The following is a 27399-nucleotide window of genomic DNA, read 5'->3' as shown; positions in this document are numbered from 1 at the left end:
GAGTGAGGGAGGTCATGACACCAACCTTGCTGAGCCGTGAGGTTCTGGGCGGGAGTTCAGTGACATTATTGAGCATTTTATTGATAATAATGATGTGTTTTGTCATGATAATTACTGTTATTGAATGATTATTCATCCTTGTCTGAGAGTTTGATTCCTCTATAACCACAGGCTTTTTTGTATGTAAAATAAATAAATTCTGGTAAAAAGACAGTTAAAAAAAAGAAATAAGGATTTTATTTTTCACTTTTATATCTTTCTTCTTTTTTTGCAGAACAAAAGAAGGATTCATGACCTAATATCAAAGTTTCCCTTCTGTACAGATGGATTTAAAAAATGATTACTGGTTCAAGTGAAAAGTTTAAAAATCACAAAATTCATTTGTATCTGCGAATATGAACATTTGGGAGGTAACAGACTACAGACAACCTTTATCTGTCTGTTATTTTAAAAATCATGAAGGTGGGATGAAGTAAGTTGATGAATTTAAAACGATGAATCGTTAAGGATGAGTTTGACGTTGACTTTGTCTTCAAGCGCCTCGTTCTGTCTGTAAATGTACATGGGTGTGTTGCTACCAGAGCAGCTCGATTGTCCTTCACTGGTTTCTTTGTCCTCCTCCGAGATCAGATCGCTGTACGAATTCACGCAGACGTCGTGGTCCTGGAGCGACGGCGGATATCGGGAACACGACCTCTCGATTCGCACAGACCGTCGAACCGGGGTGAAGAACCGGACCTCCTGCCCTTTGACCCTGACTGGCTCCTTCTGCTGACTTGCTGGGCCCCTAAGGCAGGAAAAACAATCAATAACTGAAATGATTTATGCCATTTTACTGATCAAATACATATTTATTACAACAAAAACAGTCTGCCTTCCTTTCTCTGCTTGCCCAACTTTCTACACATCTCTTTGGTTTCCTCACTTTGGTTCGATTTGTTTCAGTCAGGACTGTTCCAGTTCAGTGAGTCCTGGCTGAATTTTTTTAAATTAGTCGTTTCACTGTAAATTAGACTGTTTAATGAATATGAATTTAAACTTTTGGGTTAAAATGTCTGAAGTAAAAAAAAAAAGAAGTGAAACACGTCAGTTTAATATAAACCAATCAAAGACTACTGCATTTATCAAAAGTCTGGGAAAAAAAGGCATTTCCATGCTGATTTTTTTCCCCATGACTAAAAGTAAATTTAACTAAAAAAGTAAATTTACTCAATTTAGTTGCAAATAAATAAGAGTAAATTTAGTAAATCTGCTGGTTACTTGACTCGACTGTATCTGGATCTATAGACAGATGAACAGCTTGAATGTCAAACCAAATGTAAGGCTGCATTCCTGCCAGCCCTGTCTTTAACCCAACTCCAGTCTGTTTGCATAAAAAGTGTCAATGCGTTATCAAACTCTGATCACATGAAGAAAGTGAACCAGTTTGAAATCATATGTGAACGCCAAGCAAACCAGATCGCTCTAAAAGGAGGAGGCGGACGAGGGCTGTTGTAAAATAAGTGTAAGTCTAAACGATTATGTAGATAGAAATTTCCAAGCATCATCTGAATATAAATTTTTGTGTTTAATGAATAACCAAAATACTTTGAATTGAAAAGATTTGCTTATTGTGTTGAATATTTTTACTTTATGTACGACTGATTAGCATGATTAAATGTCATAAGTAACACACCCGGGAGTCGCAGTGATCTTGTACTTGACCATGGATGAACCTCCTCTCTCTCCTTTGATGAGAACTCTGACAGGTTTAGGGGTCATCAGCGGGTCGTCGCTACAGTCTGGAGACGTTTCCGTGGTTGCAGAGCCATCGTCCCGTTTTTCATTTTCTTGAGAAAGAAAAAAGGAGAAAACATTAAGGTGAAGGCAAAAAACAACCAGAGACTCTTCAGTCGAGATGTTTTTGTCAGATAGTGATCGGTGATGTGGAGTCCTGGTCTGATGCTGAATTAAAATGTATAAAATCACAACCAGCTCAGCAACTTTTAAATGCAGTGAAATGACAGTACAGCTTTGGCTGCTTTAGTGCTGGGTTGCAGCTACAGCTTCTTATCTTCTCTTTGTGACAGCAACACAATTTGTCTGAAGAGTTTTTCCTCAAGTCACCTTGAAATGTTACCCTGACAGAGCTGCGTTTCACAGCAGTCCAGTTAGAAGCTGCTTTGCAGCAAGAAGAAGAAAAGAGTAATGCTTTCTATTTGTTTTTAAAAGATTAATTTTACTTGGCACATAAAATCAGCGCTATCTCATGAACTCATGTTTTCCTTCTACTCAATGTTTTAAGTCAATCAATCAAATTTTATGTGTATAGCACATTTCAGCAATAAGGCATTTCAAAGTGCTTTACATCATAACAAACAATCTACAATCAAAACATTACATCAAGACAAGTGCCATCGTTAAAATTGTAACTGACTATGTTTCAAATACAACTCTGAACAGGTGGGTTTTCAGTCTGGATTTAAAGGAAATCAGTGTTTCAGCTGTTTTACAGTTTTCTGGAAGTTTTTTCCAGATTTGTGGTGCATAGATGAGCTGTTTGTTGAAATGCTAGGCAAATGTTAGCATGTTTTTCCTCCGTTTTGCTATCACTTACTGACGAACACAAGTCTAATTATTTGTGTGACAACCTGCAAAAATATGTGAACTTGCTTACAAAACATTGCAGAACTGAAAAGCCAACAACAAACAACCAAAACAAATTTCCATGAGGCAAAGTCAGCACACCCAGGAGTGGCCGTGTGTTCAGACAGCTGTCGGAGCGAACCGGTTCACTGCCGTGTTTACTGGAATTTACCTGGACCAGTTACTTCATTTTGATAGTGATTCATCAACCATTCCCTACGGAATGTTAGAGCCACGCTATGACGAAATGTCAAAAATAAAATTAATAGAATGACGTCATACTGTCATGAGGACAAACTGGCACAAGGATAAAATCGTTATATAAAATAAAGTTGAAATAATACAAGAATGAAGACATTATATTTTGAAAATAAAGTCGTAATATTACAAGAAGTCACAATATGATTAGAATAAAATCTTAATATCAGAATATATTCATTATTTCAAGAATAAAGTCGCAATATTACAACTAGTCAGATTATGATTTTATTGTAGTAATATCATGACTTTATTCTCATTATATTAGAAGTTTGATCTCATGACTTTATCCTCATACTTTGATGTTTTAATGTTATGACTTTTTCTCATAATTTCAAAGCTTAATGTCTTATCGTGGCCTTAGCCTCGTTACCCATGGAGTGTTTTAGAAAAGTTTCTTGGTTATTTTCTCTTGTGTGCTGCTGTGAACCGTCAGGATGTGAAGTCTTTTCAGCAGACATTATTCTTTTTATACATGCAACCAGCCCAGCTGTCGTATCCATGGAGACTTTGTTACCTTGGATTTCGTCTTTCTTCTTCAGAATGTCAAAAACTGCAGTCCGCAGCTCATCCACTGGCTGAACAAACAGAGACACAAAAAGGCAAAACACAAACAAGCAATTAGTGTTCCCCCCCAGATGGATGGTGAGCCTTCATTCATTAAAAACTGCTTTGTAACAATTGTGAACTTGAACATATTCATGTGCTTCATATTAGATGCTGTCGATAGAAACTAGAAAATTGTAAATGTTGCAGTGCAGACCATGCACAGTTGAAGCACTGTCCTAAAGTCTGAAGAGTTAAAAAGAAATCTGAAAGTACGGTATATATAAACCAAATTAGTCAGTCATTTACATATCAGTGATTGACCAGAAAATGGATGGTTTATCCAGAAAACAAAGGATAATGGTAGGGGAACATTGCAGTAATTGAATATAACTGTAGCTAAAGCATCTAAGCTCAAAATAAATTGATGCCACCGATGATGGAAAACATCTGTAGTCGATCAGATGATAATGTGCTGCAATCGCAATGATCTATTCAAACATTACTGCTTTCTTCCAGTGAGAGTAAAATACCCTCCCCACCTCCAACACAACTCCAACAGCTTCTTCAAACATGGGCAGCACGTCCAAGTTTCCCTCCTGCTCCATCAGACGGGCTCGACAGATCCAGTACTTGGCGAACTTCTGAGACACGGCCGGCAGCCGTGAGAGGACGTCCTTCACCCGGTCCGCAGGGCAGCCCTGACCAGATGGACCAGACAGTGAAGCTAAACTGTGGATATGGTTTTTCATTTGTTACATTAATTTGAACAAACCAATTCCAGGCCTCTACACGTGTTAAAAAGTGATATTCCTTACTTTGCTTCTTTTAAAACGTATCAATTAGTTTTTCCTCGCTAGATTATTCTTATTATTGGTGTTTATCACATGACTTATGGTGAAATTAAAGTAGCTCATGGGAAAAGCAACCAGAGTTACAGTGAAGGTTTGTTAGTTATCAACTATTCTGGCGGTTAATTGATTCATCGGATTGAAAATTGGAACTTCCTGCAGATTCTTTATTTAGCCACTTGAGTCATTATTATGCAATATTAAAAATATATTAGCAAATGCAAATACATAATTCAATTTTGTCACCTAAATGTGTATTCCTTTAGAGAACATTTCATCATTTGTACCAATTGCAGTTAAAAAATATATATTTAAACATCAACATGTGAAAAGCTCAGGCCTTTCTACTGGACTTATCAATATGGCTGATCTATTGATTATTGTTTTATTAATAACTGGATAACAAAAGCTGCTTAATAGCAAATTGACAGAATTTGAACCAGATGAAGTTAAAAACTGCCAATTGAGGCCCTGTGGGTAGAATATATTCACAGGGTTTTTTAATCTGAAATGCAATATGTAAATATTTTTTGTACAGTTTTGCCTTCTGAATATTTTGCTCGTTCAGCAAATGGCCTTTGAGTCTAAATCCTCCAGTTAACAATTAATAAATTTCAGAAAAAATTAATTATTTCAATAAATGACTCACGATAAATCACTTCAGCCTTAGGATCTACCTAGAATTAAAAAATGAACAAAAAGATGCCCACCAGTTCTCTCTGTTTACCTCGGCGAGCAACTTGATGCAGTCGTCCAGGGACCGGTCCACGGCACAGATGAGAGAGCGGGCTTCGTCCTCTCGCTCCATGGAAGCCCAGAAGGGCTGAGGAACGGACACGGTGCGCGTGGCTGGCGCTTTCACGGTCATCGGAGGACGTTTGTAGGAAATCCCCTTCGATTCTCGCCATTCTTGGAGTTTCCTCCTGACAACCAAATGTAAAACAATTGCTGGCTAGATATTTAACTCCATATTTTAACCTTTTTTCAAACAAATAGAAAGAGTGCTACATTCGGCTTACATCCTCTCCTGCTGTGCAGCAGTCAGTTTCTTTACTTCAGTCTGGGGAGCAGTTTTAATCATGACCTTTGGAGTCTCGGTGGCTGCAGTCCGGCCCAGCAGGCTGATGGACCTGGAAGGCTGCGGTGCGGTTCGGTACCCCACTGCAGCAGCTGCACATTTTGTAAGCGGATGCCCTGAAGGAATATTTCTAGATGTTTTCTGTATTATTTGCGTCTTTCTGTTTGTCTTTGTTTCCCTCCCATCTTTAGACCAAACGCTCTCATCCGTCTTGACGGCTGTCGAGCTGCGTTTGATTGATGGCCTTGAGGTTGCTGAGCCAGCTTTTACAAATTGAGTGTTTTTGTTTACTTGAGTTTTAGATGTGTGAGCAGGCTGCCCTCCTGTTTTACTGGTTAACACGCTCTGCTCTGGTTTGACAGTTTTGCATTTGGAAGGCCCAGCTGAACGAAGTCCAGTCCATAACTGGTTCCTTGCAGTTGTTGGTGCTGGTTTAACGGGAAGCGGTTTAGGTTTAGACCTGTTCTGAGCTTCGGTTTTACTACTACCTCTGGAATTTATAGGAATCACCAAAGCAGACCTCTGGGAAGCAGAGATAGATGACATTCTGCCTAACTGCCCTTTCAACGGCTGGGAAGTGAACGGCTGACGCTTTGGGCCAGGTGGACGTGATGCGTCTGATTTTGGATTCCTCGGCTGGATCGCTGCAGGTACAAGCCCTGTTTTGGTCTTAACGAGTGGGCCAGTACTTATTCGACTGCTCGCCATTTCCAGTGGGCATAACGTAGCCCGACTTGAGCTTATGCTTGGTTTGGGATCTGACTTTGCTGCATGTGTACAACGTCCATTTAACTGCACCTTGCTCAGATTTCGACTCCCTCTGTTGGGTTGATTTTTCTGAGTTGCAGCTGGAGTGAAACTGGATTTGGAAGACACTACAGTGAATGTTTTTCTGAGCAGAGGATTTTGATTAACTTTTGTCGGTGCTGACACGCTGCTGGATGATGAGCAAATGGCAGTTTGTTTTCCATTTGTCACATTGACTTTGTCAGAGACACCCAGTGCTCTTCTTCTGGGAGGATCCTGACTGCGCTGAGGCACCAACGTTTTATCTTTAGAATCGTGCCACCTGATCCTGTCAGGTGGAGCTTTGTTTTCTTTTCCCATAGCAACCTGTGAAAAATAAATAACTCAATTACTTATTTTTCAGCATGTACACCATCCAGTTTATCTCTGCAGTGGCTTTGTTGGTGACGCCACATTAATCAATCATAAAAAACAAGTAGCAGTAAACAGAGATCTACACATTCCACATTTCTAAAGAAGTTCCATGAATGATCAGGGAATCCTGAAACACTGGAAACAGCACTTTATTCACGTTTACTAACCTCAACAACACATTAAGAGTAATAAATGTCTTTGTTCTTGAGCTTATGTGTCTTATTTATTCAACAATTTAGCAGCAAAAATGGTTTTTGAATTGAAAATGTAGTTTATTTTGTTTTCAATATTAATGTAATTAATTAACTAGACACTATAATTAACAAAAACATTTAAACAGAGAAAAAAAGGCAATACAATAATTAACATTCACTACTTTTACCAGTTTTTGTGACTGTTACAAGTATGTTTATTATCTATATTTGATAGTTATTATTGTTATTGGGGCTGCATTATAGAAAATATTGCAATTGTTATATCAGTTTCAAAATCTGCCTATTTGCTTCTTCCATATGCAGATGACTTTGTTCTCTGCATATGGAAGAAGCAAATAGGCAGATTGTGAGAATCTCCTGCTATGAGACTGTCCAGCTGGATAAATATTACATAAACATGAAAAAATAACTTTATAACACTTGGAACATACCAGCCACCAATTATTGCATTCCCAACTCTTTTGCTGATAATGTGATGATTATAAGTTTATAACTTCAGAATGTTTGAGTTTATTGACACTCCATTCTGAGTAAAAGTAAAGTTAGTTTTCCTGATTGCTAATAGCCTTGAGTTAATTATAGCGCTTGCGGACGAACACGCCCTACCTTCAGAGAGGTTTTTACAGCAGTTTGATTGTGAGAACCCCCGTGGATGGATTGCCTGAAGAGAAAAACAACAATTAAAGGACCTCTGGCATTACAACTCACAGCAACAGTTTTGGCATTCCTACTTTTATTCTTACGGGACGTTTGGAGGTTTCAGCTTTCCTTTTGCTGCCAAGTATTCCATCAGCTTCTGTTTCCGCAACTCTGTGACACAAAGTCAGAAGTCTGGTTATTCTAAAACAATGCAGTTCCAAACTATACTTTGAAAATGGATGTTTACTGATAGCCTTAAAATAATTTGGGCTTAAGATTTCATCATTTAACAAGCTTGTGATTGTCTCAGCTCCTCCTACCTGAATAACTATAAACTCTGTGTTAAAGAGTCGGGTCTCTCCATGGAGCATTACTTCCACAAATCTCTGGGACATTTGAGGGAATGAATGCTCCTGCTTGGAAACATTCTCTCAAAATTTGGCACATTCCTCAAAGATTTCAGACTTCCAAGAGATTTATTTAACTTATTTATTCGACAATTATGACATTTTTCTGAAGCAAACTTTTTAGACTTTAATTGTTAGAAATGCTGTGGGTAAAATAAGTTTTAAAACCATCATTAGTTAAAATATTTCTAATGTGAACTTTGCAATTTAATTCATAACAACTATTGGTAACAGCTGAAATAATCCACAAATACAAAGAAATTAAAGAAAGTTGGTCCATAAATGACAAAGTTGATGAAGTTATGGGTCAGAAAATTAGAACAAGAACCGAATGTGTGAAGAAAAACATAATCAAAAAGTCACTGGAAAAACAGCTTGAAACTACAAGATGGGAAAATACGTTTTCTATGACATTATAAGATGATATTGAACAAACGTGATAATATTGCATAGACTGATAAACATGATGGAAAAAATTACATATCCATAAAAAATAGCAGGTGGGTTCTGATGTGGAATAAATGCAAACCCAACAATATAGTTCTCTGTGTTATGCGTTTCCACAAACAGATTAAGGTCACAAAAATATATAAATATATATGATGAATGTTCATGATGCATAAAATAATCCAAGTCACGTTTGATGATTCATAATGTTGTCGTTTTCAAAACAAGACCAACTTCAATTGTTTTTAAAATGGACATAATCAAAAACAGTGAAATAGTCCTTTACTCAAATGCTCGCATAGAAGCTAACAGTGAATTCCTGCGTTTAGCATTGTCCTAACTTGTTTATTTCAGTATTAGTATGGAACAAACTCACATCTAAAAAGAAACGTCACTTTAGACGTCGAGTGAATCCAAACAAACACAAAGAAGAAAACAATAAAGTAACGTGTCAGTTATTTCAGCTAACGTTCACTAGCTATCTACTAGCCAAAACAAGCCGAAACAGATACATAAATTAGCCGTTTGTACAAATTAAATCTGCCAACCTTTTCTGGAAAGCAACGGTGCCAACTCACTCGCTTCCATATTTACTAAAGTTAACTTCCTTATTTCCACTTTACTAAAACTTTAAAGAGTTTAGTTTTAGAAGTGCTGAATAATAGACGTTAAACTGTGTCCATAACAACTGAGCTCGCGCATCCGCATTTGAAACTACCGCGAGTCTTCTCCTCCTCTTCACTGATTGGGCAGTTTGAACGTTTGAATGAAAGGATAGTTCCAAGGACAATACGCTTGCGCACAAATATTGTGCTGATTGGGGGAAAGATGTAAACAAACCACGAAATGAAGACAGACGTTTCTGGGATTTTGCATTTTCCTCCGGAATTAACAAATACGTACTTTATGTTTAGTTAACATGCTAAAAAAGGCAATTACGATGAAAAACATTTTGTACAAAATTCGGGAGTCTTCGTTAGAACAAACGCTATATGCTTCGAGCCTCCATAATATTTGTCAAGGTTCATGAAATAAAAATCTGATTAAAATGAAACAAATACAAAGCAAGATCTACCGAGTTCAATTAAATTGCATTTTATGGATATAAGTAAGCTGAATACTTAAACAAATGAGATTCAACATATAAAAATATATACAAGTACAAAATATAAAGTAATGTAGAGTACTGATCATGTAAAATGGATATGGATTATTTAACCATTTTTGGTTGTGTATGAGCTGATGCTGGTGTATATACATGCAAATGTATTTATGTAAAATTATTTGCATACTTTTGCAACTTAATGGACTCCAGCAATCCGTTAGGTTGCTATAGTCAACCTAACAGATAGACTATAGCAAATCAGTAAATATTTTAAAATTTGTATTAAACTGATCATCTAAAAGTGTGCATTTGTACAATTAGTGGATTAATTGTTTCATAATAGTACATGGAGATGTTGTGTGAGTTCATTATATCTCTGCCACTATGTTTAAGTCACCTGTAGTGCCAGTGATGCTGCAGTAACAACTTTCTGTAATTAAAGGCTAATTATTCATCTTTTTGCTTTTTGTCATATTACCTTTTCACAGACACTAACTAATTCTCGTCTTCTGGAGAGTCCTGACTAAGCTGATCAAACATTGACCTCAGAAATCTGTCATCTTAATTTGTGAGGAGGAGCTTTTTCTTTCCACGTTACAATCGACAGTAAAAAAAAGTTTCTTTTGCTTTTATTTTTCAGCACGTACTCTATTGCATTTATCCCTGAGGCATCTTTATGGCGTTGATGACACATTAATAAACTATTACCCTGTCAAAACCATTGCCAACAGTAATGGTTAGTTCAATTGTCTAGAATGTCACTCTTCATTGAGACTTCCTTCTGTGAATTTATTTATAGCATTTTAGTTATTAATAGCCTTTCTTATTAATTGCTTTACTGACAGCACTTACTGACAATCACCCTACCTTTGTGATGTTCAAATTACCTTTTGATTCAGATGCAACTCATGAGAGGTGTGCAAAATTAGATTTCCAATATTACTTCATTTGAAGAAATACTCATCAAAATAATATGATGCGTGTGTAATACTGGATTTGTAACCCGTGTAAGCATCTTTGTGTGTAACTTGGGATATGTGTCTATGAAAGATGATTTGTAAACCTTAAAAATAAAATAAACCTCCTCCTTCGCCTACAAATGTTGAAAAAGTACCTAGACACACACAAAACTGCATTTACTTCTACTTACTTCAGAGGGAAGTATACAATTCTGAGTAGAATGACGCAAATCTATCATTTATCGTTCTGGGATCAGAAAGAATCTCCCCTTTGGAGGTTAAGCCTCCAAATTAACCCCGATCTGATGAATGGGTTAATTTGGAGGATGCCTGAGCTCACTCTTGGAAAGCTAAAAGCCAGATTCAAAAAAGCGCTGCCTTGTCTTGGTTAGCTGAAGTAGAGCAGTCGTAGATGTAGTCAAACTGAAATCGGTTTGGAGTTTTACACGCTCATTATAAAGGTCAGGATCCAGGTTGGCTGCATATCTAGAATCCAGTTCATTAATCAAGTCATTGGTGTAACGTAACCTCTTCCTTGTCATATTAGAAGTAAAGCTAATGAGCTGACCTCTTATACGCTTTTGAGGCTTCCTAGAAGGTGCTTCTCAATATATTGGGTGAATCATTAAGATCAAAGCAAAGTGAAAGCTGATTTCTTTTAAAAACTGTCTATAATTATCCTCTGTAAGCAGTATAGAATTAAATCTCCAAAATTTAAAACAACGGGATTGACAGAGTAATTCTAAATCTAAGGAGACTGGAGCGTGGTCGGATATAGTTATAGTGTGATAATCACAGGCTTTTACTTTAGAAAGCAGTCTGAATTAATGAGAAAAAATCTATGCGTGTATTGGAACGGTGGGCATGGAAAAAGAAGGAAGGAAAAGGAAAAGAAGGAAAACTGCTTAAGTGGCGGGTTCCCATGTCTCCACCAGTCCCAACTCAGTTTTAAAAACATTAAGACTTTTAGCAGCATTAGATAATGAGATTGTTTTTTTGTTTTGTTTTTTGAGGAACTGTCCAAAAGGGCAACCTGGATCATGTTAAAGTCTCCCACTAAAATTAAATAATAGTTTTCAATATCAGGCATAGATGAAAAGAGACTAGACACAAAGGAATCATCATCTCAGTTTGGACCACAGACCCAAGCTAGTATTGCCAAAGAGTTTTGCAATTTGTAAAACACAATTATAAAGCAGCCCTCTGTGTCTGCTATTATTTTGTGTAGTTCAAACAAGCTGGACTGAACAATTGTTCTGACAATGGTAAGGGGGGGACCAAAAAATTTCTTATTTTTTTCAGATAAATGGCAGATTTATTTTTGTCCTTTTGCCTTGTTCATATTGATATTATTTAAATGCAAACTTTTCTTCAATAACTTTTTTTGGGGGGGAAATTCTAGACTTTTCCAAGGTTGGGAGGGTCCAGGCCCCCATGGGATTTACGCCTATGTGTCTACCAGGTGACTTGTGTACTTTTTCAACATTTGTAGGCATAGGAGGAGGTTTATTTTATTTTTAAGGTTTACAAATCATGTATTACACGCGCTCAGATACTTTTACACGCACAGATATTTTGAGACTATTTTCACTCCACACTCATCCATCCAGCAGAGTGTGGCTGTGCTGTCAGCGATCCGGCTGATGAGCGCCTCCTGCAGGCCGGGTTCAGCTCTGCCGCTGGATGATGAAGGTTGTGTAGCGGGAAGCGGACTTCTGGCACATGGTCACGGGCCAGTTGTTGTCGAGGTCGGTGCTGATGTACCAGTTGGGGCAGTTAGCGGACATCAGAGTGCTGATGTTCAGCCCCGTGTCGCGTTTGTAGAACAGGAAGCGCATCATGTTGCTCTTTGCGCTGATCTCAGAGAGGCTCGCTTTGTCCTTCACTATCTGGACATAAACAACAAAAAACATCAGTCAGAAAGTTTTTCACTGGAACTTTCAGATGATTTAATGTCTGCAGATCGCTGGCGGTGGGGTTAGTGGGAGGAGCTTACCTCCAGATGCAGCGTTGGTTTGTCGCCGTCCTTGTAGCAGGACAGGTAGAGGTCAGAGTTTTTGATGCCCAGAACCACAGGCTGGCCCAGCCAAGTGCTGAAAGTCAGGTGAACGTAAGTCGCCATGTTCAGGTAAACTGAGGAAAAAATCAATAAAATATGTTAATAAATGAAGAAAAGTCGTCCTCCCTGCAAAAATACAAAATATTAAAAATGTGTTTTCTGGTCTAGCTTCTGGTGCAAGTATATTTGAGGACTTGAAATAAAACAAAACTAACTTACAAGAAATGTTTCAGTAAGAATTAGAAGATTGTTTTAAGTAAGTAATTCCATAATATTGTTTAAAAAGTGGCAGATTAATTTGATGAAGAAGTACTAGTATCACCCTGTAAAAAGATTTCCAATATTACTTCATTTGAAGAAATACTCATCAAAATAATCTGATGTTGTGGAAAAAAACACTATTTCCAAGCACTGTTCAGGTAAAATCACTCAATCAGGTTTATTCATGAATTGGGCACAACTCAGAGAGCTTGTAGGACAATCAACAATGAAGCAGATCTGGATGAAAAGATCTGCCTGGCAGAGAAACACATGAGTTTTATACAAAGGGATAAGAGATCCTAAGCATGGGAAACAGACTGGTTCTCATGCAGCTGTGAAAAACAACGTCCAACCTTGTACATGTAACCCAAATGTTTAGTCCTGTGACTATACAGGAACTTAGAAGAAACATATAGCAATACAACTAGCAGGTGTGACCTTATTGTAATTTTTCCACATCACTGCCAATGAAGCTGATACTTTTTCATCAATATTAAGAAATTATTAACTCAAAACAAGCTCCTATATGTTGCTTAAAAGTTACTTTTATTTTAGTTTTTAATCATCTCAAGTATACTGGGATAACTTCACTAGAAACTACATCAAAATACTTGGTAAGATTTTGGGTTTTGCAGTGCTCTCTATATTTTCTAAAAGTTTCCTTGAAATTATAAATGTCTAAGCAACACAAACTGTCAATTTAGTTGCATCTTAACTCCTTTTTTCTTCAATTTACACTTGAAATTAAAAACTGAGCTTATGCAAAGTCTAAATATCTGATCTGACAGGAAGAGGGAAGTTTGCAGAATTTAAATCCGGTTTTACCTTTGCGGCATTCGTTCCCTCCCTGCAGCATCACTGCCAGAAGCTCCCTGTTGTTCCGGGCCAGAACCAGGCTTCTTTTCTGTCCGTCCGTCACAGAGCAGGGAAACACTTTACTCCTGATAAACTTGCCTGGTACAGCTGAAGTTCTCTCAAAGATGAATCTCTCTAAATAAAGAAGTACACACCTGGTTAGTTGCTATTTTATTTATTAAAGATGGACAAATTTCTAATTGCACTTTCTGAATCATTTGAAAGGTTTGCTGCGGTTTATTTTTTGCATGTTTGACCAATGTAATCACCTTATTGTTTTAGTCAGTGTCATTTTCTTTATTATTTATGTTACATTGGCTGTTCTGACTGAACAAATTAAAGTCGTATTTACATGTTTGACCAAGATTGTCTGCTTAATTTTGAATAACATTTAGAAATGTAATTTTTATTTAAGATAAAAGTAGGTAGCTAAGCTAACATAACACTGCTAATTTAAGTTACAGAATTTTATGCACAAACTTATTTTTGTTTAAAGTGTGAAATTGTAATGTATCAAATCAGCAAACAAATGTTTATTTCAAATAATTGGCTTCAAATGAATATTCTATTCTATCTTTTCTCTCGTCAGTCAAATAATTTAAACACAATCTCTGGACCGTTTCAAAAGAAAAATCAGTTCTGAATCAAATTGTGATTTCAAAATCAGAATCAAACTGCTGAAATATTCACATCTCTAGTTTTAAATCAATCCAGGTCTGATTTTTGGTATCAGCCGATACTAAATCTCAGGTATTGGTATTGGGTCGGTGCATCTTTACTATCTAACAAAGCTTGAACACTGTAATCATTTGAAAACTGTAGCTTTGTTGAACTTTATAGAGGGAATGAAAGTGGAATCTGAGGATACCTTCCACCACACTCTCCAGCGTGATGCTGAGCAGGTTTTAGTCAAAAGCACTGTGAATTGCCTTGTTACTGAAAAAGTGCTATATAATTAAAATTACCTTACCTTCGTCGCTGAAGTTGGGGCCCAGGACCGACTCTGACATGCCGGCCTTCAGCCTATTGATGGCGATGATCAGGTTGGCGACGCACCTCATGGATGGGGGCTGATGGGAAATCTCCAATTCTACTCCTTTGGGCATCTTCTTGGTCCACTTCTGGCTGATGCTGCAGTTCTTCTTGGACTCCATCTGGATTGTGATTTAAAAACAAAAGTTCTGTGGGGAGAAAAAAAGACCAAAACTTAAATGTTGGTAAAATTCAATCTTGTAGAAACCAGCAGAATCTAAATCAATACCCTAATTTAGCTTTCTAGGAATATTTGCAGCTGAAGCTCCAACAAGTAGAGGCCAATTTACCTGAAGAAGGCAAGTGAAGAGAAGCTGTGCTGCTGGGTTTGCTTTGTTATCAGTGGTGCTGATGTTCTGCCTGCCTGAGCTGACCAGCTGGCCTTTTAAAGACACCGAGAGCGGAAAGTTTTCTCAGACCAGATGTTGCACTGCTCAAAACGGCCCTCACAGGTGAAGCAACCTTGTGTTTACTGAGGCAGATTGCAAAATAAAGTACAAAATAGTTAAGATCAACAATAACACTTGCTCTCACACGTAGGACTCGTCGCGCCACAATATGCGAACCTTCAGGGCCGGTTTTTGTCTAAAAGCTCAGAGTAAATAATATCTCTTCTTTGACTTCATGGGCTTCCACTATTTTATAACTAGCTGGCAAAGCAACAGGAGTTGGTACTATTGTTTAATCTTGTCAAAGATTAACCAATAAGTACTAGAAGGGAATCTAAAAAAAGAAATAATTTCCCATTTTTAGAACAAATTTTAGCAGCAGCTTCCCTCCAAAAGAAATTTTACATAAATGTAAGACCAGATAAATAAAAATTTTAATTTGTGTATATGATATATAGCTAGGCAGCTAGATAGATGGAGCACATCACTGTTCATTTTATAATTTGTGTAAAAAATTTATACATAATTTAAAATACATATACATTATATTATATATACATTATATTTATACGACATAAAGGTAACAACTCCAAAACCATCTTGGAATTATGATCCTGTGATCTCAATCCGACGGCTGAATAACTTTAAAATCCATCTGATATTAATTTGGTAAACAGAGCGCTGCTGTGTGACGTCAACCATCTTCTTCTGCGCATGCCGGTCGCTTTGGGGTCAGACTGGATGTGGAATTGGACCAGGACTGGTGGGATTGGGATGTGAAGCGCTTTGCTAGCGTTACCATTAACCGTATCATGGCACAATTTGACATTTCAGGAATAAATTGGCTTAATGGAAACACGACCATTTCGAACAATTGTTTAGGCGTCATACAAGTGATATGATTGACAACCGGATGCTGCCTTTTGCGAAAACCACGAAGAAGAAATCAACCGGAAGTATTTGGGGGATACTTCCAGTAGATTTAAATTAATTTATCTCATGAATAAACTTATTTACATGTCATTTTAATTATTTTTCTTATTTAATAGAAACACCGCAATTGTTAAATTGTGTTTCTCGACATTAACGGAGTCCTGATAGTTTTGTGCACATTTGTAATGGAAACGCAGCAACTGACACAGACGGCTTTCATAAGATCATATTTATAATTTTCAGCCGCTGTTTACATCCAGATTCACAATGTCTGGCTTCTTCCGGTGTAGAATTAGGATCCATGTAAAACACGATGTTAGATGACTGGTTAATTTTTTTAACAAAATAAACGTAAGTACCTGTGATATCCTCTTGCTGCTAAGCTAACTGCGACTTCACAAGGAAACTTACTTCTTCTTTATTATGGCGGTTGGCAAGCAGCCTTTAGATGTGCCTTAGCGCCATCTACTGGAATGGAACGGGATGCTAAATGTAATACCATAGACATGAACATGAATATTACACAGATTTTAAGGACACTTCGGGCTGAACATATCAAAATAAAAGCACTAACTGTTCTGTTCATGCAGAAGATTAGCATTTGTTTACTTACTAAAACGTGTTTCAATATGTTATAATCTACTCGCTAAATTTGAACAACTTTGCTATTAAGAATTAAGATTGAAGGTAAAATATTTCCCAAAACTCTTAGCAAAATCATCTCAGTGTGAGAAGAAAACCCTCTTCTCACACTGTTAGAAGAAAGCGTTGTGTGATATAAAATGAAGAGGTAAACAACATGAAGACAGGAATTAACAAAGTCATTACAAAGAAAAAGGAAAACCTCTTTCTTCAGGATTTATCGCTGATATTTTTCATAAAGTCCTACTTGTATTTCTAGTTTGGCAAATATTACATTTGATTTCTTTCCAATATAATAAAATCACCTTTTAGTATATTTTTTAAATGATAAAACAGATAACTGTTCTTAAATATTATAACATTGTAACATAATTCCTAAATGTATTTAACAAACGGCACAGCCCTGGATTTATAACCAGCAGCTGGAGTTGGCACAGAGGTCATGGAGTTCATGAAAAAATGTTTCCTCTAATTAAATCATTTGACCTGAATTTGGATGACAGACTTGGGGACTTGACTTAGACTTGGATAATTGACATGTACCAAGTTGGTTTAGATCTTTTTTCCTCCCTTTGTAGATAAAATTTCCATTTGAGACTGCATCTGATCTCCGTTATTTAACCTCCATATCACAAAATATTCATGAAGCGGACCTGCAAATTATTGAAAACTTAATTTAATGAACATATTCATGTAATAAAAGTACTAATTATGCAGCAACACTGTCTGGCCAGCATGTTATTACAGGATTCAGCTGCAGCTTCAAGCGTTTGGGGAAATTTTCCTCATGCCAGTTTTTTGTTTTTTGTCTTTTTCTCCGTTTCCAGGAGCTGATGAGTGACTCCAGGAATTTACCTCTGAGCCAATCCTGAGTTTTTATGTGCTCTGAACCGTCTCGTCAATCTGAAGGACTGAGTTTCCGGTACCAGAGTTTCGAGGAGGAGTCCTTTAGAAGAATCATGTTTAGAGATTCTGCTGCAGTCATTTGGTTGAACGCTGTTTGTTATTGCTCCACTGAGAACCATTAGTGATGTTTTATCCCACCAGACCACTTCCTGTTTTCTAGTCTGACTCAGTCAGGTATCTGTCAACATACCAATGACTGTCACTGAGTTTGGGGTTTATTTAGTTCATTTTCTCTCATTTCATCACAGTAACATTGTGCTTTTCCTTCTGTTCAAACTGAAAACATGATCTCAGTTTGTAAGTTTTTGGAAAACCTTTGTCAAGTTAAGATTTAGTTTTTCACTGTGGTAAATTACAACTTGACCTGCCAAGGTTTAGGATGTGTTCACACCAGAAAAATCCTTTGGTCCGCTCGTTTGGGCCGAACCAAACGGACTTTATTCTATTGGTTTGGTGCAGTTTGCTTTCACATTGTGCTGTTTGGAAGCAGACTATAATTTGTAAATAATATTAAAGGTGACGATCTTTACTCCTTTTGGACGGAGCACAGACCCAAAGAAAACAAACTTTGGAAGTTGTGCGTTTGTGCTGCTGCTAAAACTGTAAAATCTTCATGAATGTCACTTTATACAACACTGGTTTCACAACGGGATTTTTGTCTTATTCCAACACTGTTGGAAAAATGTTTTAGGATGTATTTTTACCATGCTGCCCGGCAACGGTGGCTCATGAAGTCCAAAAAGACTTGGATGGGATCGATTCTGGTCTGTATTCAAGGCGAACAACACCAGAATTCATTTTGAAACGGACCGAGACCAAATCAAAACGGACCGAGACCAAATCAAAACGGACCGAGACCAAATCAAAACGGACCGAGACCAAATCAAAACGGACCGAGACCAAATCAAAACGGACCGAGACCAAATCAAAACGGACCGAGACCAAATCAAAACGGACCGAGACCAAATCAAAACGGACCGAGACCAAATCAAAACGGACCGAGACCAAATCAAAACGTGTGTCTCGGTCCGGTTGTTTGGTCCGCATCACAGCTGGTTTGAATTTTTTCACACCTGCACCAAAAATCTTGTATTGTAATATTACTTAAAATAAAGTTGAAATAATACAAGAATAAAGTAATAAAAAATAAAGTAAATTTATTATTTCAAGAATTTATTGTCGTAATATCATCACTTTAAGCTCATATTAGAAGTTCAACTTTATCCTCATACTTTAATCTTATATTTTTATTACTTTTTCTCATAATTTAAAGCTTAATTTCTTATCGTGGCCTTAGCCTAGTTACCCATGGAGTGTTATAGAAGATATTCTTGGTTATTTTCTCGTTTGTGTGGTAATGCGGCCTCGATTTCTATTTTTGTCATGAGTTAACTTTATGTTTCTTACATTGCTGTTCGGATTGCTTGTTATGTTTTGAAGTAATTTACTTTTCTTAGCAGATGTAGTTTGGGTTAAGTTCTTGTTGTGTTGCATGTTTTTCTGATTTTGTTTTGCTTTTGAGGTGACAGTACCACTCATACCCACTGCAGCAGCACAGGTGTTCCCCATTAGTTAAGCAGCGTGCCGGTAATAAAGAGGTATCTGTGCAGTTGAAGCGAGAGACGGAGCCGGACAGATCACAGGTGTAGGAGCAGCAGGGCGGCGGGACTGGTGGACTGGTGGACTGGTGGACTGGTGGACTGGTGGACTGGTGGACTGCTGGACTGGTGGACTGGTGGACTGGTGGACTGGTGGACTGGTGGACTGGTGGACTGGTGGACTGGTGGACTGGTTGCCGCAGAGATTCATCCAACTGGTCACCATAGGAACGAATGACCGGGTGTTGGAGCACAAGTGGCCGGATCGCTGCAGAGATGTGCTGCTGCCAAATGTCAGAATGTGAAGTCTTTTCAGCAGACATTATTATTTTTATATATGCAACCAGGTTGGCTGTTGTATCCATGGAGACTTCATTACTTTGGATTTCGTCTTCTTCAGAATGTCAAAAGCTGCAGACCCCAGCTCGTCCAAACTGTGTGAAACTGGATTTGGAAGACACTACAGTGAATGTTTTTCTGAGCAGGGGACTTTGATTAACTTTTGTCGGTGCTGACACGCTGCTGGATGATGAGCAAACGGCAGTTTGTTTTCCATTTGTCACATTGACTTTGTCAGAGACACCCAGTGCTCTTCTCCTGGGAGGATCCTGACTGCGCTGAGGCACCAACGTTTTATCTTTAGAATCGTGCCACCTGATCCTGTCAGGTGGAGCTTTGTTTTCTTTTCCCATAGCAACCTGTGAAAAATAAATAACTCAATTACTTATTTTTCAGCACGTACACCATCCAGTTTATCTCTGCAGTGGCTTTGTTGGTGACGCCACATTAATTAATCATAAAAAACAAGTAGCAGTAAACAGAGAGCTACACATTCCACATTTCTAAAGAAGTTCCATGAATGATCAGGGAATCCTGAAACACTGGAAACAGCACTTTATTCACGTTTACTAACCTCAACAACACATTAAGAGTAATAAATGTCTTTGTTCTTGAGCTTATGTGTCTTATTTATTCAACAATTTAGCAGCAAAAATGGTTTTTGAATTGAAAATGTAGTTTATTTTGTTTTCAATATTAATGTAATTAATTAACTAGACACTATAATTAACAAAAACATTTAAACAGAGAAAAAAAGGCAATACAATAATTAACATTCACTACTTTTACCAGTTTTTGTGACTGTTACAAGTATGTTTATTATCTATATTTGATAGTTATTATTGTTATTGGGGCTGCATTATAGAAAATATTGCAATTGTTATATCAGTTTCAAAATCTGCCTATTTGCTTCTTCCATATGCAGAGAACAAAGTCATCTGCATATGGTGTGAGAATCTCCTGCTATGAGACTGTCCAGCTGGATAAATATTACATAAACATGAAAAAATAAGTTTATAACACTTGGAACATACCAGCCAACAATTATTGCATTCCCAACTCTTTTGCAATATGAATATTGCTCACTGATAATGTGATGATTATAAGTTCATAACTTCAGAATGTTTGAGTTTATTGACACTCCATTCTGAGTAAAAGTAAAGTTAGTTTTCCTGATTGCTAATAGCCTTGAGTTAATTATAGCGCTTGCGGACGAACACGCCCTACCTTCAGAGAGGTTTTTACAGCAGTTTGATTGTGAGAACCCCCGTGGAGGGATTGCCTGAAGAGAAAAACAACAATTAAAGGACCTCTGGCATTACAACTCACAGCAACAGTTTTGGCATTCCTACTTTTATTCTTACGGGACGTTTGGAGGTTTCAGCTTTCCTTTTGCTGCCAAGTATTCCATCAGCTTCTGTTTCCGCAACTCTGTGACACAAAGTCAGAAGTCTGGTTATTCTAAAACAATGCAGTTCCAAACTATACTTTGAAAATGGATGTTTACTGATAGCCTTAAAATAATTTGGGCTTAAGATTTCATCATTTAACAAGCTTGTGATTGTCTCAGCTCCTCCTACCTGAATAACTATAAACTCTGTGTTAAAGAGTCGGGTCTCTCCATGGAGCATTACTTCCACAAATCTCTGGGACATTTGAGGGAATGAATGCTCCTGCTTGGAAACATTCTCTCAAAATTTGGCACATTCCTCAAAGATTTCAGACTTCCAAGAGATTTATTTAAATTATTTATTCGACAATTGTGACATTTTTCTGAAGCAAACTCTTTAGACTTTAATTGTTAGAAATGCTGTGGGTAAAATAAGTTTTAAAACCATCATTAGTTAAAATATTTCTAATGTGAACTTTGCAATATAATTCATAATAACTATTGGTAACAGCTGAAGCAATCCACAAATTTAGTCCTGACTAAACTGATCAAACGTTGACCTTTGAAACCTGTCATCTTAATTTGTGAGGAGGAGCTTTTTCTTTCCACGTTACAATCGGCAGTGGAAAATAGTTTCTCATGTTTTTATTTTTCAGCACGTACTCTATTGCATTTATCTCTGAGGCATCTTTATGTAGTTGATGACACATTAATAAACTATTACCCTGTCAAAACCATCGTCAACAGTAATGGTTAGTTCAACTGTCGAGAGTGTCACTCTTCATTGAGACTTCCTTCTGTGAATTTATTTATAGCATTTTAGTTATAAATAGCCTTTCTTATTAATTGCTTTACTAACAGCACTTACTGACGAACACCTTTGTGACGTTAAAAATGACCTTTTGAATCAGATGCAACTCATGAGAGGATACTTTGAACGTTAACCAAACAAACGGCAGATAAACCACAGGTATGTTTCAGGTCTTCTCATTTAGATTGTTGGCTCGCAGTTGGATGTTTTCTTTGGCAACCAGTTTGCGTTTCGGTGCCTCCGTCACCGGCGTTGTGTAGAAGTTAGATTGCGTGTTTGTGCATGTGTGTGTGTTCACATTTCTGAAGCAAAACACAATGTCCAGTTTACATTTTATTCTTTTATATATGGAACCCCAAGTGCATCCGGCAGCACAAGGCATTGCATCATAAATACAGAAAAAAGTCAGGAAAACCCTGAGAATGAGGCATGAGAGGCAGAACCAGGCAGAACCACCCATAAACCTGTAGGGTTCTGATAGGAACATCTGGACCAGTCTGATCTCTGATTTATGATGGAGTTTGATTATTAAGGGCTTCAAATGTGAGAAAGAGAATTTTAAATTCTGTTCTGAATTTATGAAGAGAAGTAAGTAAGGAGCTGGTGTAATGGTGCACTAGAGGGACCCAGAAATTCAGCCACGACACAGGAGTGAGCAGTAACTCTGATATTTATTTAAAGGCAGCGTAAACCAGGCACAGGATCGTCAGCTGCAGCACTGCGAAGGGGGGAGAAAAGGAAAGGTTGATGACCGGAGAAATAGCAACAAAGGGGTCTGTTAGCATGTGTGTAAAGGGAAACACTAACCTGGCGTTCAGTAAATGTGGGGATTGGCTGAGGAACAAGGAGTGGAGCAGATGCTGCGCTGACGCAGAGCTCGGGACGAAGTGCATGGGGAGGGAAGCGCTGATGCAGGACAGCGTGCCAACTTGTGGGGGCAGCAGAAGAACCAAATCCAGATCCTGAATCCTAGTCAGACGGGCGGAGGTCATACACGATCGGGGCAGAGAGCAGAATCCGTGGGAGTGGGCGAGAGCGGAGTTACAACAACAGGCGTGGGTCGAGATCCAGAAAGGCAATCAGTAATAGTCCGACAAGGGCGAGGCAAAAGGGACAGGTCCGAGGAACAAGGCGTGGTCGTGATTATAAGGGCGAGGTAGGAGTGCTGGAAAACTACTTGCTGAAAGCGTTCAATAATCTGGCAGCGTGGTTGTGACTGAGGGAGGTTTAAGAAGGGAGATAATAGGAAGAAACACAGGGTACAATGTAAACATCACAGCTGGTGGATGATACAAAACAACAAACTAAATTAATTCTTTGGATCTAGGATAAAGGAAACAAAAAGTTTTTAATCTAACAGAGGTATTTTAAAGTCTACTCTCTAAGATACAGAAATTAAAGTTCAAGTTGATCTAATAGTAAGAGACAAGATGTTTTTTAAATTAACAATTAGATCAGTCTTGTTGCTATTATGCAATACTGCTACTTTAAAAGAATTATTTAATATTATGCTAGAAAACTCCTTTCATAGCTGAAAAAGTCCATATCAGCATTATTTTCCTTATATTTTCAAGTTACATTATCTACTTATTTCAAATTACAAGAACTATAACAACTGATTCAGTTAGTAAGTATTAAATATCTAATAGAGCATTCTGTTAAATATTATGCCGAATTCTGTTTAGGAACATTTATTTTCAACAAAGTTTAGCAATGTGTGAAAATATTAACCTCAAGAGGCAGGTCAAAGGTCAAATCAAAGTAACACTTCCATCTCACTCAAAGTGAAACGCAAGATTCAAAAACCTGCCACAAAGCAAGTAGGGAAATAATTTTCCTTCCCTCTGTTTTCTTCAAAAAAATCCATTTATTCAACTCTTGGAGATACAGTATAACAAAATTAATTTACTAGTGTAAGTTTATCTTTCAGAAACTCCCATGTTTAAGTTTGAAATGTAAAACTTACAAAGAGTAGAAGTTGGAAGACAACTAATTGTGGCTCAAATATTATTGTAGTTTTAATATTCTCCTACTGTCAAAAAAATTTAGGATCATGTCTTTGTTGATCCGTTTCTAAAATCAGGCCCGCCTGGAAAGTTTGGGAATCTGCTTCACCAGACCAGTCAAGCCAGACTACATGATTGAAATCTGCTGCCACCTAGCGGCAGCTTTCTGACATGCACAATAAGCGATCACCGTCTGTCACGCAGATTAATATCCTGCTTTTAACTCATTTATATCAATATTTAAAAGATTCTTGAGCAAATACTTCAATTCCTTTTTAAAGAAGAATATAAACATTTTATTGCCTAAAATACAACAACATAACATTCCTTTAGCGAACGCTTGATTAGCTGTGGCAAAAGGTGAATCTGTAGCTAAAAAATACTTCTAACATTTTAGGATGATGACCTCATCGTCCCGTAATCGGTGGGTCGCCGGTTCGAATCCCCACTTCGCCTGTCTGTTGTGTCCGTGGGTAAACATTGGGGCCACCAACAGGTGGCGCTGTAGCATAACATAAATACTGTGTAGAGCTTATCTGTTGATTATTTTTCTTGGATTAACTGATTATTAATTGCATGCAAATAGTTCTTAATGGGAGATTTTTATCTATTTTTTACTTTTACATAATTTAACCAGGTGAAGCTAAAACTGACACTTGAGAATTTCTGGGTACATTATGACATCACAACCAAAGAAGATTTTTCTTCTTAAATGCAAATAGGAATAATTTTTGGCTTAATTACTGCTCTGATTATGTTTGTTCAGTAAATGGTCATTTTTGTTGAGCAGGTATACTGAGTTGATTGTCTGAGTAATCAATTCATCACGGTTAATTATTGATTCTGCTCTACCATTGATACTCTCCACCCTTTCTGCAACGTAGAAACAAATGTCATGTAAATCCTCCTGGATTAGCTGACCTTTCTTTACGGAAAATCAGTTCCACTAAAATGTATGTCAGGTTCAACAGTTTAAAGCTGTTGAAGGTTGGTTAAAATATATCTATATATTGTTTCTCATTTAAGTTAAGGAGAATAAACACACTATACGTATGTTTTAAATGACAGGGTGTATTCACTCTGTGGAGCAACTACATGTTGCACTGTAAATAATACACATAATACATAAAATATATGTAGTTTGATCTTTATTTAATACATTTGCATGTTCTCTAAACAATGATTAGCAAGCGGATTTCCAGATCATGAATATAAAATTAGCAATTTTGCATAAATACATAAATAAATATTAAAAATCAAGTCACAAATATTAGGCCAACCATATTTACAAGGTAATGCTTCTTGGATGAAACAATGGCACCACCTTGTGTAGAAATCTGACAAAGTCAATACATTGGGCAGTATCCTTTCTGTACTTGGTACATACAGTAAAATACTACATTGAACACGCACACGTCCATCCAGCAGAGTGTGGCTGTGCTGCAGCGATCCGGCTGATGAGCGCCTCCTGCAGGCCGGGTTCAGCTCTGCCGCTGGATGCAGAAGGTTCTGTAGCGGGAGGCGGACTCCTGGCACATGTCCACGGGCCGGTTGTTGTCGGTGGCGGTGCTGATGTACCAGTTGGGGCAGTTAGCGGACATCAGAGTGCTGATGTTCAGCCCCGTGTCGCGTTTGTAGAACAGGAAGCGCCTCAGGTCGCTTTCTGCGCTGATCTCAGAGAGGCTCGCTTTGTCCTCCACTTCCTGGAAATAAACAACAAAAAACATCAGTCAGAAAGTTTTTCACTGGAACTTTCAGATGATTTAATGTCTGCAGATCGCTGGCGGTGGGATTAGTGGGAGGAGCTTACCTCCAGATGCAGCGTTGGTTTGTCGCCGACCTTGTAGCAGGACAGGTAGAGGTCAGAGTTTTTGATGCCCAGAACCACAGGCTGGCCCAGCCCAGTGTCGGGACTCAGGTGAACGTAAGTCGCCATGTTCAGGTAAACTGAGGAAAAAATCAATAAGATATGTTAATAAATGAAGAAAAGTCGTCCTCCCTGCAAAAATACAAAATATTAAAAATGTGTTTTCTATTACTTCATTTGAAGAAATACTCATCAAAATAATCTGCCAATAAAGCTGATACTACAAGTATACTGGGATAACTGCACTAGAAACTACATCAAAATACTTGTTAAGATTTTGGGTTTTGCAGTGCTCTCTATATTTTCTAAAAGTTTCCTTGAAATTATAAATGTCTAAGCAACACAAACTGTCAATTTAGTTGCATCTTAACTCCTTTTTTCTTCAATTTACACTTGAAATTAAAAACTGAGCTTATGCAAAGTCTAAATATCTGATCTGACAGGAAGAAGGAAGTTTGCAGAATTTAAATCCGGTTTTACCTTTGCGGCTGTCGCTGCCTCCCTGCAGCATCACTGCCAGAAGCTCCATGTTGTTCCGGACCAGAACCAGGCTTCTTTTCTGTCCGTCCGTCACAGAGCAGGGATGCTCTTCCCTCCTGCTGAACTGACCTGGTCCAGATGAAGTTCTCTCAAAGATGAATCTCTCTAAATAAAGAAGTACACGCCTGGTTATTTGCTATTTTATTTATTAAAGATGGACAAATTTCTAATTGCACTTTCTGAATCATTTGAAAGGTTTGCTGTGGTTTTTTTTTGCATGTTTGACCAACGTAATCACCTTATTGTTTTAGTCAATGTCATTTTCTTTATTATTTATGTTACATTGGCTGTTCTGACTGAACAAATTAAAATCGTATTTACATGTTTGACCAAGATTGTCTGCTTAATTTTGAATAACATTTAGAAATGTAATTTTTATTTAAGATAAAAGTAGGTAGCTAAGCTAACATAACACTGCTAATTTAAGTTACAGAATTTTATGCACAAACTTATTTTTGTTTAAAGTGTGAAATTGTAATGTATCAAATCAGCAAACAAATGTTTATTTCAAACAATTGGCTTCAAATGAATCTTCTATTCTATCTTTTCTCTCGTCAGTCAATCTGAGCTTACCTTCCACCACGCTCTCCAGCATAATGCTGAGGAGGCTTTCGTCGCTGAAGTCGGGGCTCAGGATCGACTCTGACATGCCGGCCTTCAGCCTCTCCATGGCGATGATCAGGTTGGCGACGCACCTCATGGATGGGGGCTGATGGGAAATCTCCAATTCTACTCCTTTGGGCATCTTCTTGGTCCACTTCTGGCTGATGCTGCAGTTCTTCTTGGACTCCATCTGGATTGTGATTTAAAAACAAAAGTTCTGTGGGGAGAAAAAAAGACCAAAACTTAAATGTTGGTTAAATTCAATCTTGTAGAAACCAGCAGAATCTAAATCAATACCCTAATTTAGCTTTCTAGGAATATTTGCAGCTGAAGCTCCAACAAGTAGAGGCCAATTTACCTGAAGAAGGCAAGTGAAGAGAAGCTGTGCTGCTGGGTTTGCTTTGTTATCAGTGGTGCTGATGTTCTGCCTGCCTGAGCTGACCAGCTGGCCTTTTAAAGACACTGAGAGCGGAAAGTTTTCTCAGACCGGATGTGGGACGGCTCACTGCTGCACTCACTGGTGATGCAACCTTGTACTTACTGAGGCAGATTGCAAAATAAATGCCAAAGAGTTAAGAGCCACAATAAGACTTGTTCTGACACGTAGGACACAAAAACCTTCAGGGCTGGTTTTTGTTTAAAAGCTCAGAGTAAATAATATCTCTTCTTCGACTTTATGGGCTTCCACTATTTTATAACTAGCTGGCAAAGCAGCAGGAGTTGGTACTATTGTTTAATCTTGTCAAAGATTAACCAATAAGTACTAGAAGGGAATCTAAAAAAAGAAATAATTTCCCATTTTTAGAACAAATTTTAGCAGCAGCTTCCCTCCAAAAGAAATTTTACATAAATGTAAGACCAGATAAATAAAAATTTA

General features: G+C 37.7%; 3 protein-coding genes across 4 annotated transcripts; all 3 read right to left on the bottom strand.

Annotated features, from left to right (window-relative positions):
* Positions 1–209: 209 nt before the first annotated feature.
* ckap2l (cytoskeleton associated protein 2-like) lies at positions 210–20702 on the bottom strand. 2 transcript variants are annotated; one of them, XM_044112100.1, is made up of 9 exons: positions 20658–20702; positions 20533–20587; positions 19438–19664; positions 5300–6244; positions 5008–5203; positions 3972–4130; positions 3401–3461; positions 1676–1829; positions 210–787 (listed from the first exon to the last, which is right to left on the bottom strand). In XM_044112100.1, the coding sequence occupies exons 3-9, from the start codon at positions 19656–19658 to the stop codon at positions 487–489; spliced, it is 2037 nt and encodes a 678-aa protein (XP_043968035.1). In that variant the 5' UTR covers positions 19659–19664; positions 20533–20587; positions 20658–20702; the 3' UTR covers positions 210–486. The 2 variants fall into 2 exon arrangements, with proteins under 2 accessions (XP_043968035.1, XP_043968034.1); XM_044112099.1 differs by lacking the exons at positions 19438–19664; positions 20533–20587; positions 20658–20702 and adding exons at positions 7341–7395; positions 7478–7544; positions 8776–9006 and having other exon boundaries at positions 5300–6471.
* Positions 11802–16231, bottom strand: LOC122828499 (interleukin-1 beta-like). Its single transcript, XM_044112112.1, has 6 exons — positions 16180–16231; positions 14789–14970; positions 14437–14647; positions 13437–13601; positions 12288–12424; positions 11802–12180 (listed from the first exon to the last, which is right to left on the bottom strand). Exons 3-6 carry the CDS (start codon positions 14618–14620, stop codon positions 11959–11961), a joined length of 708 nt encoding a protein of 235 aa, XP_043968047.1. The 5' UTR covers positions 14621–14647; positions 14789–14970; positions 16180–16231; the 3' UTR covers positions 11802–11958.
* Positions 20703–24643: 3941 nt separating the features above from the next.
* LOC122828498 (interleukin-1 beta-like) lies at positions 24644–26990 on the bottom strand. Its single transcript, XM_044112111.1, has 5 exons — positions 26881–26990; positions 26493–26739; positions 25860–26024; positions 25323–25459; positions 24644–25215 (listed from the first exon to the last, which is right to left on the bottom strand). The coding sequence occupies exons 2-5, from the start codon at positions 26710–26712 to the stop codon at positions 24994–24996; spliced, it is 744 nt and encodes a 247-aa protein (XP_043968046.1). The 5' UTR covers positions 26713–26739; positions 26881–26990; the 3' UTR covers positions 24644–24993.
* Between the last annotated feature and the right edge of the window lie 409 nt (positions 26991–27399).

Source organism: Gambusia affinis, linkage group LG03 (assembly GCF_019740435.1).
Source record: "Gambusia affinis linkage group LG03, SWU_Gaff_1.0, whole genome shotgun sequence".
Classification (NCBI taxonomy): Eukaryota; Metazoa; Chordata; class Actinopteri; order Cyprinodontiformes; family Poeciliidae; genus Gambusia; species Gambusia affinis.
This window is presented reverse-complemented; position numbering and strand designations above follow the sequence as displayed.